The following is a 13,796-nucleotide window of genomic DNA, read 5'->3' as shown; positions in this document are numbered from 1 at the left end:
GCATCGAAGTAGAATAAATTTTCGTCGCAGACAATAAGATAGCTAAATACGTCAGTTTCTCAAAATCCCCAAAGAGAATCGGCGAGTTGAAATACGAATCGCTATACAGTACCAGAACTCGAAGCAAGATTAAGATTTATGCGCGTTCTGAGTTCATTTACGAAGGCATATACTTATTTAAGGGGAAGAGGATGTCAAAAGAAACGTACCTCTTCTACGAGCCTAACCCTAACCATACCTACCTATCTACGTACCTAGTACCTACCTACGTAAAACCTGACAACAGCACGTAAATTCGTTTGAAAATTCGCAACAAGCGCGAATCCGCATTTCCATTTTACCACAAGAGAAGGAAAGAAAGACAAACGACGATAAAAAAAAAACGGTTTAAAAAAAAGGAAAAAGGAAAGAGAAAAAGGGTGAAAAAAAATGAAAAAGACGTCAATACACCTACAGGTATGTGCACACGCCACTTTCGGCTTCATCCTACGCGAAATTACACAAAACATGGAATTTTCACCCAATCAAACTCGCCAACTACGTCTGTGGCATTTGGCAAATCGATTACGACCCTGAACACACTCAACATGCCCAATAAAACATAAACCAGTACGCTGTAGCGTACTACTCGTACATCGGCTTTTCTCGCGCGCCGCGTCGTGTTTTTCCCCAAAAAAACCTGTATCTCACCCTGCTAACCCATCGTCCAAAACGTCCCATTTTCGGTAATTCACCGACGACGCCGCTTTTCATCTTGAAATTCGATCGATATTCGACCTATATTTCTTCGTATGCTTGAAATGTTTCCAATTTTTTGCGTCCATTTTATTATTACCCATCGTTGGGGTATCTCTTTCTTTTAAATAATTCATCAACTGACGAAAAAATTGTATTTAATCGCCCGCCGTTATTGTATTTTTCTTCTTGTTTTTTTTTTTTTTTGAAAAAAATCTTCGATTCAGCGGGGTAGGCATATTTTGCATACGTTTATTGAAACCGGCCGGTGAAATGAAGATCATGGAATGCAAAAATCTTCGCGATAAAATATCCAAAGTGAAAGAAAAAGTACTTATTCAGTAAATTATTGCTTTTTCCTTCGCTGAAAAACGTTTTTAGAAGTCGAATACAAACGCCAAATTCAATCCACCGCAATTATCGTAACGAGTGGAACAGGAACACGTAATGGCCGGAGAATTCTTGTAACTTGAAATTCATTTCAACCGAATTCGCATCGTGTTTTTACTTTAGATTATGGAAGAGCTTTTATTTCTTCCATTATCTCGAATGAATTCTTTTTATTTATTGAAACTCGATCGAACAAATTTCTTTCATTTGCGATAATGTTTCAGCTTCTTCCATCATCAGGCTACAAAAATTTCCAAGTTCTGGCTAATATTTAAGTCATGAAATAGGTAATCTCGAAGAGAAAAAAATTAAATCAAGTAATGTTCAAAGAAGCTGGTTAGTTGAGCATAAGGTTATAAATAATGGTTTTGGGGTATTCTCTTATCGGTCTACAAAATATGTATTTCAAGCTCTGACTCATAATTAGATAATTTCGAAGAACAAAAATAAAATCGAGCAATGTTTGAAGAAGCTGGTTGGCTAGTTGAGCAAATTACATGTTTTGTGTTACCTCTTCCATCATCAGGTTACGAAAGCTTTTAAGCTTTGGCTCATAATTTAGTCCTGAAATAAGTACAATTTCGAAGAAAAAAAAATTGATATACCTAAGCAATGTTCAAAGATGACAAAGAATTCAGCTAATAGTTGAGCAAATTATAAAATGTTTTGAGACATTCCTTCATCAAGCAACGAAAAAATTTCAAGCTTTGAAATTGTTTTGTGATTTTTGGAAAATTTTTCAAGATTCAAACTTGACATTTGTATCATTTTTCTTACCACCCAAAAAATTAATATATTGGAGTAGATGTCTGAAATGATTCAAATCATCTTTTCGATATTCTGAAAATCTGAATCAATTGATCTATTGCATGGTAGGTACGTAGATTTTTGGTTTTCCCACGAAAAGAGCCTTAATGAAAGAACCAAATTTTAGCAAACTCGAATTATTGACGACCGTACATTTTCGTGATCCTGTAGATCGACTTCGGCACAAATTTTCAAAAATCAAAATGCAAGTTCAAATATCTACTCACATTTCAATGTCATTTTACATGAACTGGAATATTTGGTAATTTCTCGGAGGTTCCAAAACAACTCCAAAAACATCATGAATCGATTCAAAACACTGAAAATACACCGAATTTTCATTTTTTTTTTTTTTTCATGAGAAATGGAATTTAGCGAAGGAAATTTTGTCTGATATCGTATTTTTAAGACGTTCACTTGATTTTTTCTACCATAATTCATGAAGGTAGTGAAACTGGATTCGGTTGGACAAATGGTCTCGTCTTCGAATTATTCAACTTGTGGTCTTGTTTCCCACTGACATCGAATATTACCTAATTTTTTGTCGTTTAAAATACCTTCCTGAAGAGGATTTAAACTTCGATGAAAGTCAAAAATTCGGTTGATTCCATTTCCATCATTAAAATTGTACTTTTCAAAATTATTGCAAAAAAAATCAAATTGCATCCTTTTTGCGCCAAATTAGGTCTAAGTGTAATGAGAATTTATAGAAAGAAGCCAGACGGGAGGGGGGCTATATCACCTAATTACCTAATTTTTGGTCGCAGCCCTTGTAGCATACCTATACCTCCTGTATAGTAATCCTGAACTAGCGATAATTATGAAAATTAGAAAACAGGTAAATTCACATTCAGGTATGCAGATTAGATAATCTACTTTGTACACAAACTACACAAATGCACATCACATATATTATGTAGTTATTAACTATATATACAATCATTCATTACATTAACATTATCGTAACGCTCTGTCGATCACAATAAAGATAGCGTATTTTTTTTTACAATTTAACGCAATGTTATTGGTCCACTTGAATTTTGTGATAAGATTGCTCATTCAAGGTTGTAACACCGACCTTGAACTTCACTACTGATGCACCTCGAGTGAGTAAGTTTTCTTTTTTGGTTATACATGTCACCTGTTCTACGTTTACTTTCGTAGCGATCCAATAAGTATGTGCAAATCATTCGTCATACTCATACATAACTCAACTTTCAAAAAAATGTCTAGCAAAATATACAATCAAAATGTAAACACGAGAAAAATTTCTTACGGTGCTGATGAAAACTGAGTTATTAATTTACTAACCTCTTATGAGACGATTTTTTTAATAAATCCACAACGTCATTAAAAATATCTAGTTGGTTATATTTTTCGTAGGTAGACATTAAAAAACTGAACTTATATTTCACAGACTTGATCGATTAGCAATGATAAAAATTTTAAAAATACAATGACTTCTTTTGAATGATCAGAATATATGCGACTGATTTATCAAAAAATGAACTTCAGTCGTTTAAGGTACGTAGTATACGTACCTAAACCTAGTAGGTAGGTACGTCATTGTTCCACATTCTGCGTAAAACGAGTGGGCACGATTCGAATCGTGTACTTTTATACGCGATTCATAATTCGAATCAATTTTTGAGCGTTTTTTGGGATTCAGTCTAATCACCAAAGTGAAGTAATTATTCGTAATTTAAAAATATCAACGATTCGTGTTCGTGATTCAAATCACTTTTTTCTCTTTCAATTCAGTTTTCAAACCATTCTTGATTTCATGTTTAACCTCGATTTTGATTAGATAAATAAATTTTCAATTTAATAAATTTGCCTATATACCCATTCAAAACAATAGCAGAAAGAAAAAGTCAACCAGACGACAATACCAGTAATTTTTTTTTTTTAAATGTGATTAGCGATTCAAATTGATCCAAAATTATTAAAATTGAATGTGATTCACGATTTGACGGTTTCATTTTTACTCGGAAGAAACAGTCGCCATTCATTCACCTTCACCTTTCATCTAAAACTTGCTCTTTTCAAGAAAAAAAAATGCAATTTGAAAACTAGTGAGGAGCTCACAATTGATGAGACGAAATTGTTCATTTTTTTAATTGTAAGTACATATTATGTACAATGTACATAGGTACTTAGACCTACTCTAAACAACGTGCAATAAACTAAACATCATGATTTCGAATTTTGAATTGATGGTGCTGGTTTAGTGGTTCACGAAGGAAAAATAATATTACGATATTAAAAATTGAAAACAGATAATGTTACAACAATGAAAAAATTTTTTGGGTAATGGCCAAACACCATATTACATTCGAAGCAACGTACCTCAGCAGACATAAATTCGATCTAGGCTGTAATAATAATATGGGTACGTAATTATACGCACCTCACCTACCCATATATAATGTAGGTTGGTTTTCTTACGTTAACGCAAGAATATGGCGTTTTGATAGAATTCTGTCGAATCTTATTCACTTCCCAAGGCGTACAACTTGCTATACCCTGATTTATAATACGCTTGTCGCTTCTATTAATAAACAGACGATCGCGACATAAATGTACTTTAAAGCAGCTATAAGGAAAATCTTATCATTTTCCTTATTCAGAAATTGAGACTAAACACGTAAAGATGAATTGGTAACATTCCTATGGATTCAACGTTCATGTATGTAGGTAAGTAGGTATGTAGATGTAAGTAGTTTCGAGCAGTTATTTAATTGATATTTTTCAACTTAGTTCATCCAAAATTTCTAATTCGGAATTCCCCCCCCCAATTTTTGTTTAATTTGGTACAAGTTTCTTTTCAAAACTAGTATTTTTGAAAAAATTTTCATAGCAATACAATTGTTTCAAATTGAATATCAATCGAGCAAACATTAAAGGGATCAGCATCAGCTACCATTCGCCCTTCCTTTTCACTCATCTGAGCCCTGCATTGAAAATAGCAAACCTCTAGAAAAAGAGCAATATAATCTATGAGATACTCTCGCACTGAAGTTACGTTCATAAAGTTGCCAAAAATCATGATGACCAAAGTTTTCAAGAATTAAATTCAGAATCGACTAGCTACAGTTTAAAAAATATACAGTCTGCAAATACTCAACCACCCAATCGAAAGCGAAAAATCGAATCTTTAAATGTCAATTCACATCATCACAACACACGAACACTCAATTTTGTTGTAAAAAATGTTTACAAATAAGTTCGTTGTACTTCCGATAAAGAATTACCTTAAAGTTCAAAAGTTTTGGATACTACATTATGTGCATTTGATATTCACTACACCCCTGCTTCCACTCTCTTTCGAGAACCATGTAACATATGTCGTGTTTTTCCATGTCGTGCTATTTTTAATCTCGTAAATTATACTTCATTTTAAAGTTATTCCCCCACCCCCCACTTCCCCTTTTCTACATTCAGTAGGGAAATGCAAAAGCACAAAACTAAAGTAAAAACACGCAGCGTCCTTTTTCCTCCTCTCATTGCGATTTCAATGTACATAATTTTCCATTCAAAATATTCGATGATTCAACTACAGAAAAAGGTGTTCGATAATTTTTAGCGCGAATGTTTTATTTTTACACTTTGGATTGGAATGAAATCGTAATAGGTATTGAGGTTACAATGTTATTGGTTCATTGAGGTACTTGATAACTATATTGTCTGTCGGCTGATAAGAATTGAAAAATTATTTATCATACAGAAAACCGTCGGTTAGGCGCGGCATGTTGCCCTATACGTCTTACAACAAGGTATTCATGAAAGAATCTCAAAACAGATCAATTTTTTTGCTCGCGTCTTGAGCTATAGGTATAGATTTAGCATAATAGCAGCACAAGCTTTAATATTTTTATTTACTTATCCTATGTACTCGTATTACTCTTAACCAATACATATTTCCTTTCATCTTGCTCCAAACCACATTTATTTTATGTACCAAGAAAATCGCCGTCCTTTTATTTTTTGGACTACCTATGATTTTTGTGATGTTATAAGTTGTTAAGAAATTCAAAACTTAGCCTTTCATCAAACGTAATTAAAAAAAGACAAGCAAATTAAATAAAAAGAGATTCTTGCACGTGCAGGTGTGAAATACCCAAATCCTAGTTCGAAGAAAGAAGAAAAATTATCCGTGATTATTTTAGAAAAAAAAATGATGTAACAAGGACTTCTTGGTAGTGGAACTTTTAAGAAAACAGCGACTGAGGTACTTCAAATTATTGAACGATTAAAGTTCATTCTACGAAACTTTTCAAATTGCGACGATGAAAAAATTTCGTAAAATGTTCCAATAATAAACTTAAAGATATAAATCATAACTTTGTCACCAGTTTCAATTTTTCAGTAAAAATTCGTGACTAAGTGGGAAGATATTTTTTTCTCTCGAAAGATGATAAAGGAAAGTAGGGGAGGGGGAGACTTTTTAAAACGTGATTTTAGGTACACGCGATTAAAACCAGTTCGAAAATTTCCTCAAAAATAAGTTGCTGAAATTGATTTTTTGGTTTCTGGCTTTTAGAAGTAAAAAAAATAACTTAGGTATACGATAAACCAATTTTTTTAGAATAAAAGTTAATCTTGATATGAAAATCCTAAAATCGGTTTACACGGAGTGAAACGCCTCTTCCCCCTCCGAGTAAATTGTAATCACTTTCAAGCCGACCTGGAGCTTCCGTTTTTCATATTTTTTTTTTGGTTTCAAAATATGCATTAAATAGGAATAAAAAGTGAAAATTTTCCAAAATTACCTACAGTTTTTTACGGTTCTTTTCTCAAAAGAGGAAATAGTGAAAAGGAATCGAAAAGAATGGAATAAAAATTAGGTCAAATCTACTTTCATTCGATTTTTTTTTCTTCAAAATTATTCATGAAAAACTAAAAAAAAATTGCAATTGAGGGGGAGGAGAAAGAGGTGAAGTGCTCAAATCTTTTCAAAGTTTATTTTGAAGTACCTACCTAATTTCTTTTTCACTAGTTGGAAATTTTCCGGTCATAAGCTTTTTGTTTTTGGAAAAATTGCAAAAAAATACAAGTTGAAGGAAAAATAAGAAAGACAGAAGTCGTTTCATTTTGAGGTTGTTTTCATTTTTTAGCCTTCTCGAGAAATTCTTTCAAATGTACCTACTCACCTGATCTAATAGAATCATTTAAAGCTGAAGAAAAGAATAATATAGAATAGAGTGGTGTTAAAAAAAAAAAGAAACTAGAGAAAAATAAGGCGTTTACGCTCATTTTAGCCAAATTATCTTGCATCAAATAAAAACATCAACCTTTCATCACAAAAAAAAAAAAAAAAAAATAGTAATCCTGGTATGTTTTTAGTGATGCTTGAAAAAAGTACATAAAAATGTACCAGTCCAACACTCACATAAATAGGTATAAAAATTTTGTAAATATTTCCAGTTGAGACATTTTTATTCGAATAAGTAGATAAACTAAAAAATGAGATAAAATTCGAAAAAAGCTCTTCGTCAACTCCCGTGGAACAGGTGCCGTGCCCACATATTTTATAAAAAGTTTTCAACTACCTAGTTATCCAGTCAAGAAAAATTTTTCTCATAGATTTAAAAGTTAAATAATGTAAATCAAGTTTGAACGGAGAATTTCAGATTGAATGTAAGAATAGATAGGGGAAAAATGTAGGTCTAAGGTAGTTTATTTTAGAACAATAAGAAAATCGTGAGAATAATTTCTTGAACCTGTCAACACTTTCCACCATTGCCAAGACTTGGAAAACTATGCAGGAAGACGAATGAATTTTTTGCGGACGTTTTTGTGTGAAAACAAAACCCCAAAAAGGTAAAATTACGTAGAATTCCTCGTCACAACATTCTCTAAATCCAGTGACATATTTTTAATAAACCACTAGAAATTCTCGAAACATTGTATAGCAAAACGCAAAAGGGACCGCTTTGGGGATACTACGTAAAAATACCTCCGCATCAAACACATGTACTAGGTAGCTATCTTCAGTGGTCGGTCTACGTCGTCGAAGCAAAGAAGACACGTAAAAGCTTATCGTTTGTTTAGTTTCGCCAAGGTTAGCACGTGGTTTCCATAATAATCGTTCCAGATAAAGACTATACGTTTTATATCACGAAACCCTAAAATTTACGATACACATCGAGACTTTACCAATTAAGGTTTTCTCTGTGTGTATTCGATGAAAGAAAATCAAATTTTCCCATCAACCTACGTCATCGTGTTTATCAGAACAGAGAACAGCGTGTTGTCGTGGCAATGTGGCATAATACGAGTACAGTGATATACAAGGTGACGCTGACGCAGGTACTTAATGCAAAACCCATCGTAGCATCATTTAAGGTTTAACCAGCTTAAGAGCTTTGAAAGTTTAAACATTCGAAGCATAGAGCCGTATACGAGTAATGACCGCCTTTGTGATGGAAAATTGTGGGAAAACGTAGAAAAAGATGAGAATTTCATCGACCTCATCATCAAAACGAGCGATGAAATGAAAATTTTCCGTATTCGCTGCGAGAGACAACTTTCAAAGGAAAGTTATACGTATGCTGTATTTTTTCGCACAATGCAGTACATATTTTTTTACTTTGAATAAAGAATTAATGGAAAAGACGAACAGACGAGACAATATGAACGAAACCGTAAAAATAACTCGTTCTCGCATTTGTTGATTACGTTGTCGGGAACAAAAAAGAGGAGAAAAACAAAAAATTTTCTCTCGCTGAATTCAACAGCAACAACGACGACGAGAACTTGGGAATATTCATTTTTAATTATCGCGCAGCGCAAAATCCTCAAGGGCGATGTTTTTAGTAAACCTTTCATTCAACTTTATGAATTTTACAGCTGTTTAATTAAATTTAATTTATTCGTAATCACACACTACGACGAATCCGGCCATCGGAGTACTATTTTAGTAATGTACCGACAAAATAATAGCACCTCTACTACCTACAGGTAGGTAATACTATAATATGTACCTATTATAGGAGACGAAATTCGAAGCATTAACTTACCGATACACACTGAGTTCATTGAGTTGGCCAAATTATTCAACGATCATCTTGTTTAAAAAATGGATTCTGAAAAAAAAAAAAAACAGAAATATAATTTTTAGTAGGTATTAAAACGACAATTTTATTCATAGATACGAGTACAAATTAAAAATTATTAAAACGAAATCAAACCGGTAGGTAGAGAAAGGTATAGGATAGAAGTCGTAGAAGTAAATCGATAGCATAACGCGTAGTTACAACTTCCTGATAATAGCGTTCGACATTTTACGTATTATTTTCTCTTTTTTCCCCAATCGTAAAGCCAAGTGGCGTCACTAAAGAGGGTAAATTTTCTAAATTCTACCCATACAAATACAAGGGACAACGTACTCCGAACACGCATTTATTCTTTAACCAAGTCTCCGCTTAGACTCCTTTTTTTAATTCACCCTTCTTCCAGCGTCGCCCATTTACACAGCGAGTAGTATCTGACACGACGTGCGGCCGGCGCGCACGAATTTCGTTTATTTTATAATATGGATATTGTAGGCATAAAAATAATATCCGAGCGTCGTTTCCGCTTTAAATTACTCGTAGCACGCACACGAGGCGTCTAATAAAGAATATTTCATATTGGTCACCTATAATAATAGGTAGCCAGAGCTGAAAGCTAGGTATAGCGAGGTACCAGTAAAGTAATGACAAATAATTACCTCGTCCCCCCTCTCATTGTACATATAATAAGCGTAGGTACATTGGTTCAATACCTTGCGTATCTATATGTAAATCGAGCAAAATATTTAATTTCAAAAAGGGTGGTTTGGCACAAAATGTACGAATTCATCACTCATAAATGATCACTGAATCAGTTTTCTTTTCTTTTTGATACCTAATCGCAGACCCAGACCATTCATCACACGATCATCAATCACACGCAGAAGGTATAGGTATTTCAAATTCTGAAGTTTTGAAAAAATTATTGCTAATGTGTCTGCTGCTGCACCGCCTGATACGTCAAGTATAGCGCCATCGGTCTCCGATTTCGTCGCCAGAGGCTGGAAGTGGAAACCAACTCCAGCAGCCCGACATATCCTGTAGTGTCTGCACAACTGTAGAGAGAGATCATCGACAACCTCCTGCTCCTTCTACTTTGCTTAGTAGAAAGAGATTTCATGGTGTTTGTTTTTGGCCACGTGGCTAAAGTTACCAACATTATTTCAAAATCCTACCGAGGACCAGCACCACTGATAGCCTCTACCTTTACACTTCTATTTTCTACAAGATCGGAAGTTTCTTTTTTTCTACTCGTATGTACGTATGTACAAGGAGCTCGAGAAATTGTCAGCGTCACATCTTTGGCTAGTCTATCCTGTATCCTCTTTCCATCTGTTTCACGCAGAAATCAATAAAATGTCGGAAAGTAGAACTGGAAGTGGAATGATTAGGAACTTTAAATTGAAAAATGGAACCGGAATAATTATTAAGAACCATAGAACTGAGATTGAAAATTGATCAACATTTTTTAGGGCGATCAGTGTTTTAAATTTAGAAAAAAGGCGAATTGTGAACTCGTCTAACAAGAGAACCCCTGACATGGGAATCACCAATTAGAATGAAACTTGGAAAGAGGACCTCAAAAAAAACCCATCCCCTAATTTTCAGCTGCTCGAGTTAATTTTAAAATTTTAATTTTATGATCATTTTTTTTACAGGTGACTGCTGGCTTACACAGAAAAAGGAGAAAAAATCGCCATATCTTTGTATATTTGGAAATTAACAAAATTTCTATGTTTATTTCATTTTATTCAAATTTCTGCTTTGAATAAAATAATTTGTGCAATGAGAAAAAACGCACAGATCTTGAAAACTGATTAATTGAAATTTTATTTTATGTAGAATTTGAAGGAGAAATTGAGATGTAAATTTCTCATTTCAATGTAGGAATTGAGAAAATACGAGTATTGAATTTAAAAAAATCAAATTCCAAAATAATTCTAAAGTTACCTGAGGTACTCGACATTTGGTATTTTTCTTCAAAAAATAGAAAAATATTTTTAATCCCGATTAATTAGACTACGATAATGTATTGATTCGAAAAATATGATATTGGTAAGTAATTCTTTCTCACTTAAACACGACACAAAAGAATAAAATCTTTTTTTTTTTTTAAATGAAAGATCTACCAGGCATCACAGCAATATTTTTCAAAAAAAGTAACTAGTACATAACCTTTTCTCACCAAAAAAGTAACCAAAAATTTTCAGTTTTGCAAATGTTTAACTATTTATGCACGAAAATTGAAAAAAAGCCAGAAATTTAGGGGGGGGGGGGCATTGATTTTTTAAAGATGAGAACAAGTGAGTAAAACGATCATTTAATTCATTCAGTCAGTTCGTAACTTAGAATATGTAGAATCAGACTGGTACTACGCAATGAATTTTTGTAAAACATTCAACTTCAATACAATACGTAGTTCCTTAAAATGAATTAATCAAATCACCAACGTGCATTGTCCTTCTTTAACTGTTTAATTAATCACTCAGGGAAACACCATCAAATGATAACTTAATTGAAATACATATCAAATGAAATATAATGTATGATGCTGGATACTCACTGTAAGATTTCGTGTTCCGATTCCATTTTCCAAAATATCGATGATAAAATGAAATTAATTATCAATAATTAATTTGATTTAAAGATACTTTAATCAACTTTACAAAACACCGAAATCGCGAAATGAATACAGATTTATAAAAAAATGATGAAATAAAATAATCGGTTCGCGGTCTCTCTATCACACTGCAATTTTTTTGGGGTTTTATAACAACACATGGTGATAACTGCAGTAGCGCTGTAAAGCTTCCTTTATAGTGGCAATAAGCTGGCAATAGACATTTTCTACAGAAAATCGTGGCATTTTTTCAAACTCAATTTTATGCACTTTTGAAAGTTTTGAACCTCTAAACTTGTAAAATAATAACATTTCTGATTTCTTATAAATTCTGATGATTATGTATTTACTTTGATAAAAAGTTTTCAATCTTCATCTCATTCATCACTTTTCTAAGGAAAAGTAAAGTTGAAAAATTTTGACTTTTTCCAAGAAAATTAATAAAATTCCACAGCCAGTATAAATGCTACCATTTGAATCTACACATTTGACTTTTCTGTAGAAAAATTCCATGGCCACTATAAAGGAAGCTTAAATTCAACGCCGCAAGTCGTCAGGATGTCAGGAATGGAAAAAATATCACATTTATCCGAGTCAGGCTGGGCTTCTGACAAAACAAAAAACTAGTTTTCAGTTTTTAAAAAAAGTGGTAAAACACAAGTTCTTTTTTTAAAATTACCATGAAAAATTGGGGAAAAAATAACCTAATTGGGATGCATGTTCTACCCATTGTTATTTTAACTGATCTAGTAATTTAGTAAAAAAAAATCCACTAGCATAATGCTGCTTAATTCAAAACCAAAAGTAATGATCTTCAGTAACTTTCTAACGAAAAAAAGTCATTACAGAATGGTTATAGAATGAAATACTGAAAAATTAAACCATTTTCTGATAATTTCAAAAAAAAAAAAAACATCAATTATCTATTTTATAACCAACAAATAACTATTTCAAGACATTTTTTAAAAAGTTATAAATTAATTAATTAATTATCATCTCAAAAACATATCATTTTCAAAAAAAAAATGACTGGATTTAATTTGAAAGCTATTTTTCTGTTATTGCTTTTTCAAAAGATGATTTGCTCCTTCAAAATATAGGCAACAGGTTCGCGAAGTGACACCAAAATCACATTTTTCAAATGTAAGTACAAAGATGATTCGTTTTCTTTAATCTCAGAAACATCAACGATTTTTCAATTTCTTCATTTTTGCTGTACAAAATTTCCCTTCACCAGTTTCTCTCTAACGATTTAATTAAATTTTAGCTGATTAGGTACCCGGCTACAAAAAATGTGTTCACGAATAGCTGTCAGGAGAAAAAAATAGACCAATGGATACGGGACACGGGACACGAATAGACAGCTGACAGACTAACAACACAAGACGCAATGAGGAATCATCCTGACAAGTTTCTGAGAAAAATGATATGAATTTTCTTCGTTCATCCCATTGCATCTCACCTATACTTTTCTTACAAGTTCATAAACCGTAAGGCAATATTTTTTTCCACATTGAATAATAAAAATAGAACACGCAGATTGCAGTTTGATCTTTATAAAATCAAAGGTATCTGCTTTATCTAAGCTAGAAAAAACTTCCAGATGTAATTTCTTCATTTCAAGAATCAGAAATTATTAGAAAAAGGGCTACCTAACTGAGCAAAAAAATTGAACAATCATCTCCTACTGACTTGGATGTACAGAGACTAGATATGAAGCGCAGTTATTTTATCGTATTTAGCGAACTAGAGATGACCAATTTATTTAATATCAAAACTGATAAACAAACAACATATTATTAATATTTCAAGCAGGAAACACGAAAATGAAATGATAATTTTGCATCCTGTTTTAGCAAAAATAATTAGTCACCCTCACCACGTCACCACCATTTTTTTCACACGAACTAAGTGAATTAAGATCAAATTTGATTTTTCAATTCGCATACAATTCGGTATTAATCATCCACGTATTTATAAACCGCACGTAATATATTTTCATGCATGTACATATTAAAGCAGGTAAAAAATGATCTCCGTTAGGTAAGTTACTATAATTCGATTGTTCGCTACATACCATAAACGCGACCAAAACGAGTAGGTATATTTTTTCAACAGCAATCATCCGAAGCTACTAACTTACACGATAGTAAAGTAACGTTCTGTAAACGTAAACCGGTAAACCTCAC

At 32.8% G+C, this 13,796-nt stretch overlaps 1 protein-coding gene across 7 annotated transcripts in view; it reads right to left on the bottom strand.

Moving 5' to 3' along the window:
• Window positions 1–13,796, bottom strand: part of LOC135838506 (podocan-like protein 1) — a 46,651-nt gene that overhangs the window by 15,812 nt on the left and 17,043 nt on the right. For all 7 annotated transcript variants that reach the window (XR_010557421.1, XM_065354170.1, XM_065354169.1 and 4 more), the window contains one exon: window positions 8,955–9,020. Coding sequence is in view for 6 of the 7 variants with exons in the window: in XM_065354170.1 (XP_065210242.1) it covers window positions 8,955–8,973 (19 nt within the window). In the remaining variant the exon portion in view is untranslated. The remainder of the gene's footprint in view (window positions 1–8,954; window positions 9,021–13,796) is intronic.

Source organism: Planococcus citri, chromosome 3 (genome assembly GCF_950023065.1).
Source record: "Planococcus citri chromosome 3, ihPlaCitr1.1, whole genome shotgun sequence".
Lineage (NCBI taxonomy): Eukaryota > Metazoa > Arthropoda > Insecta > Hemiptera > Pseudococcidae > Planococcus > Planococcus citri.
This window is presented reverse-complemented; position numbering and strand designations above follow the sequence as displayed.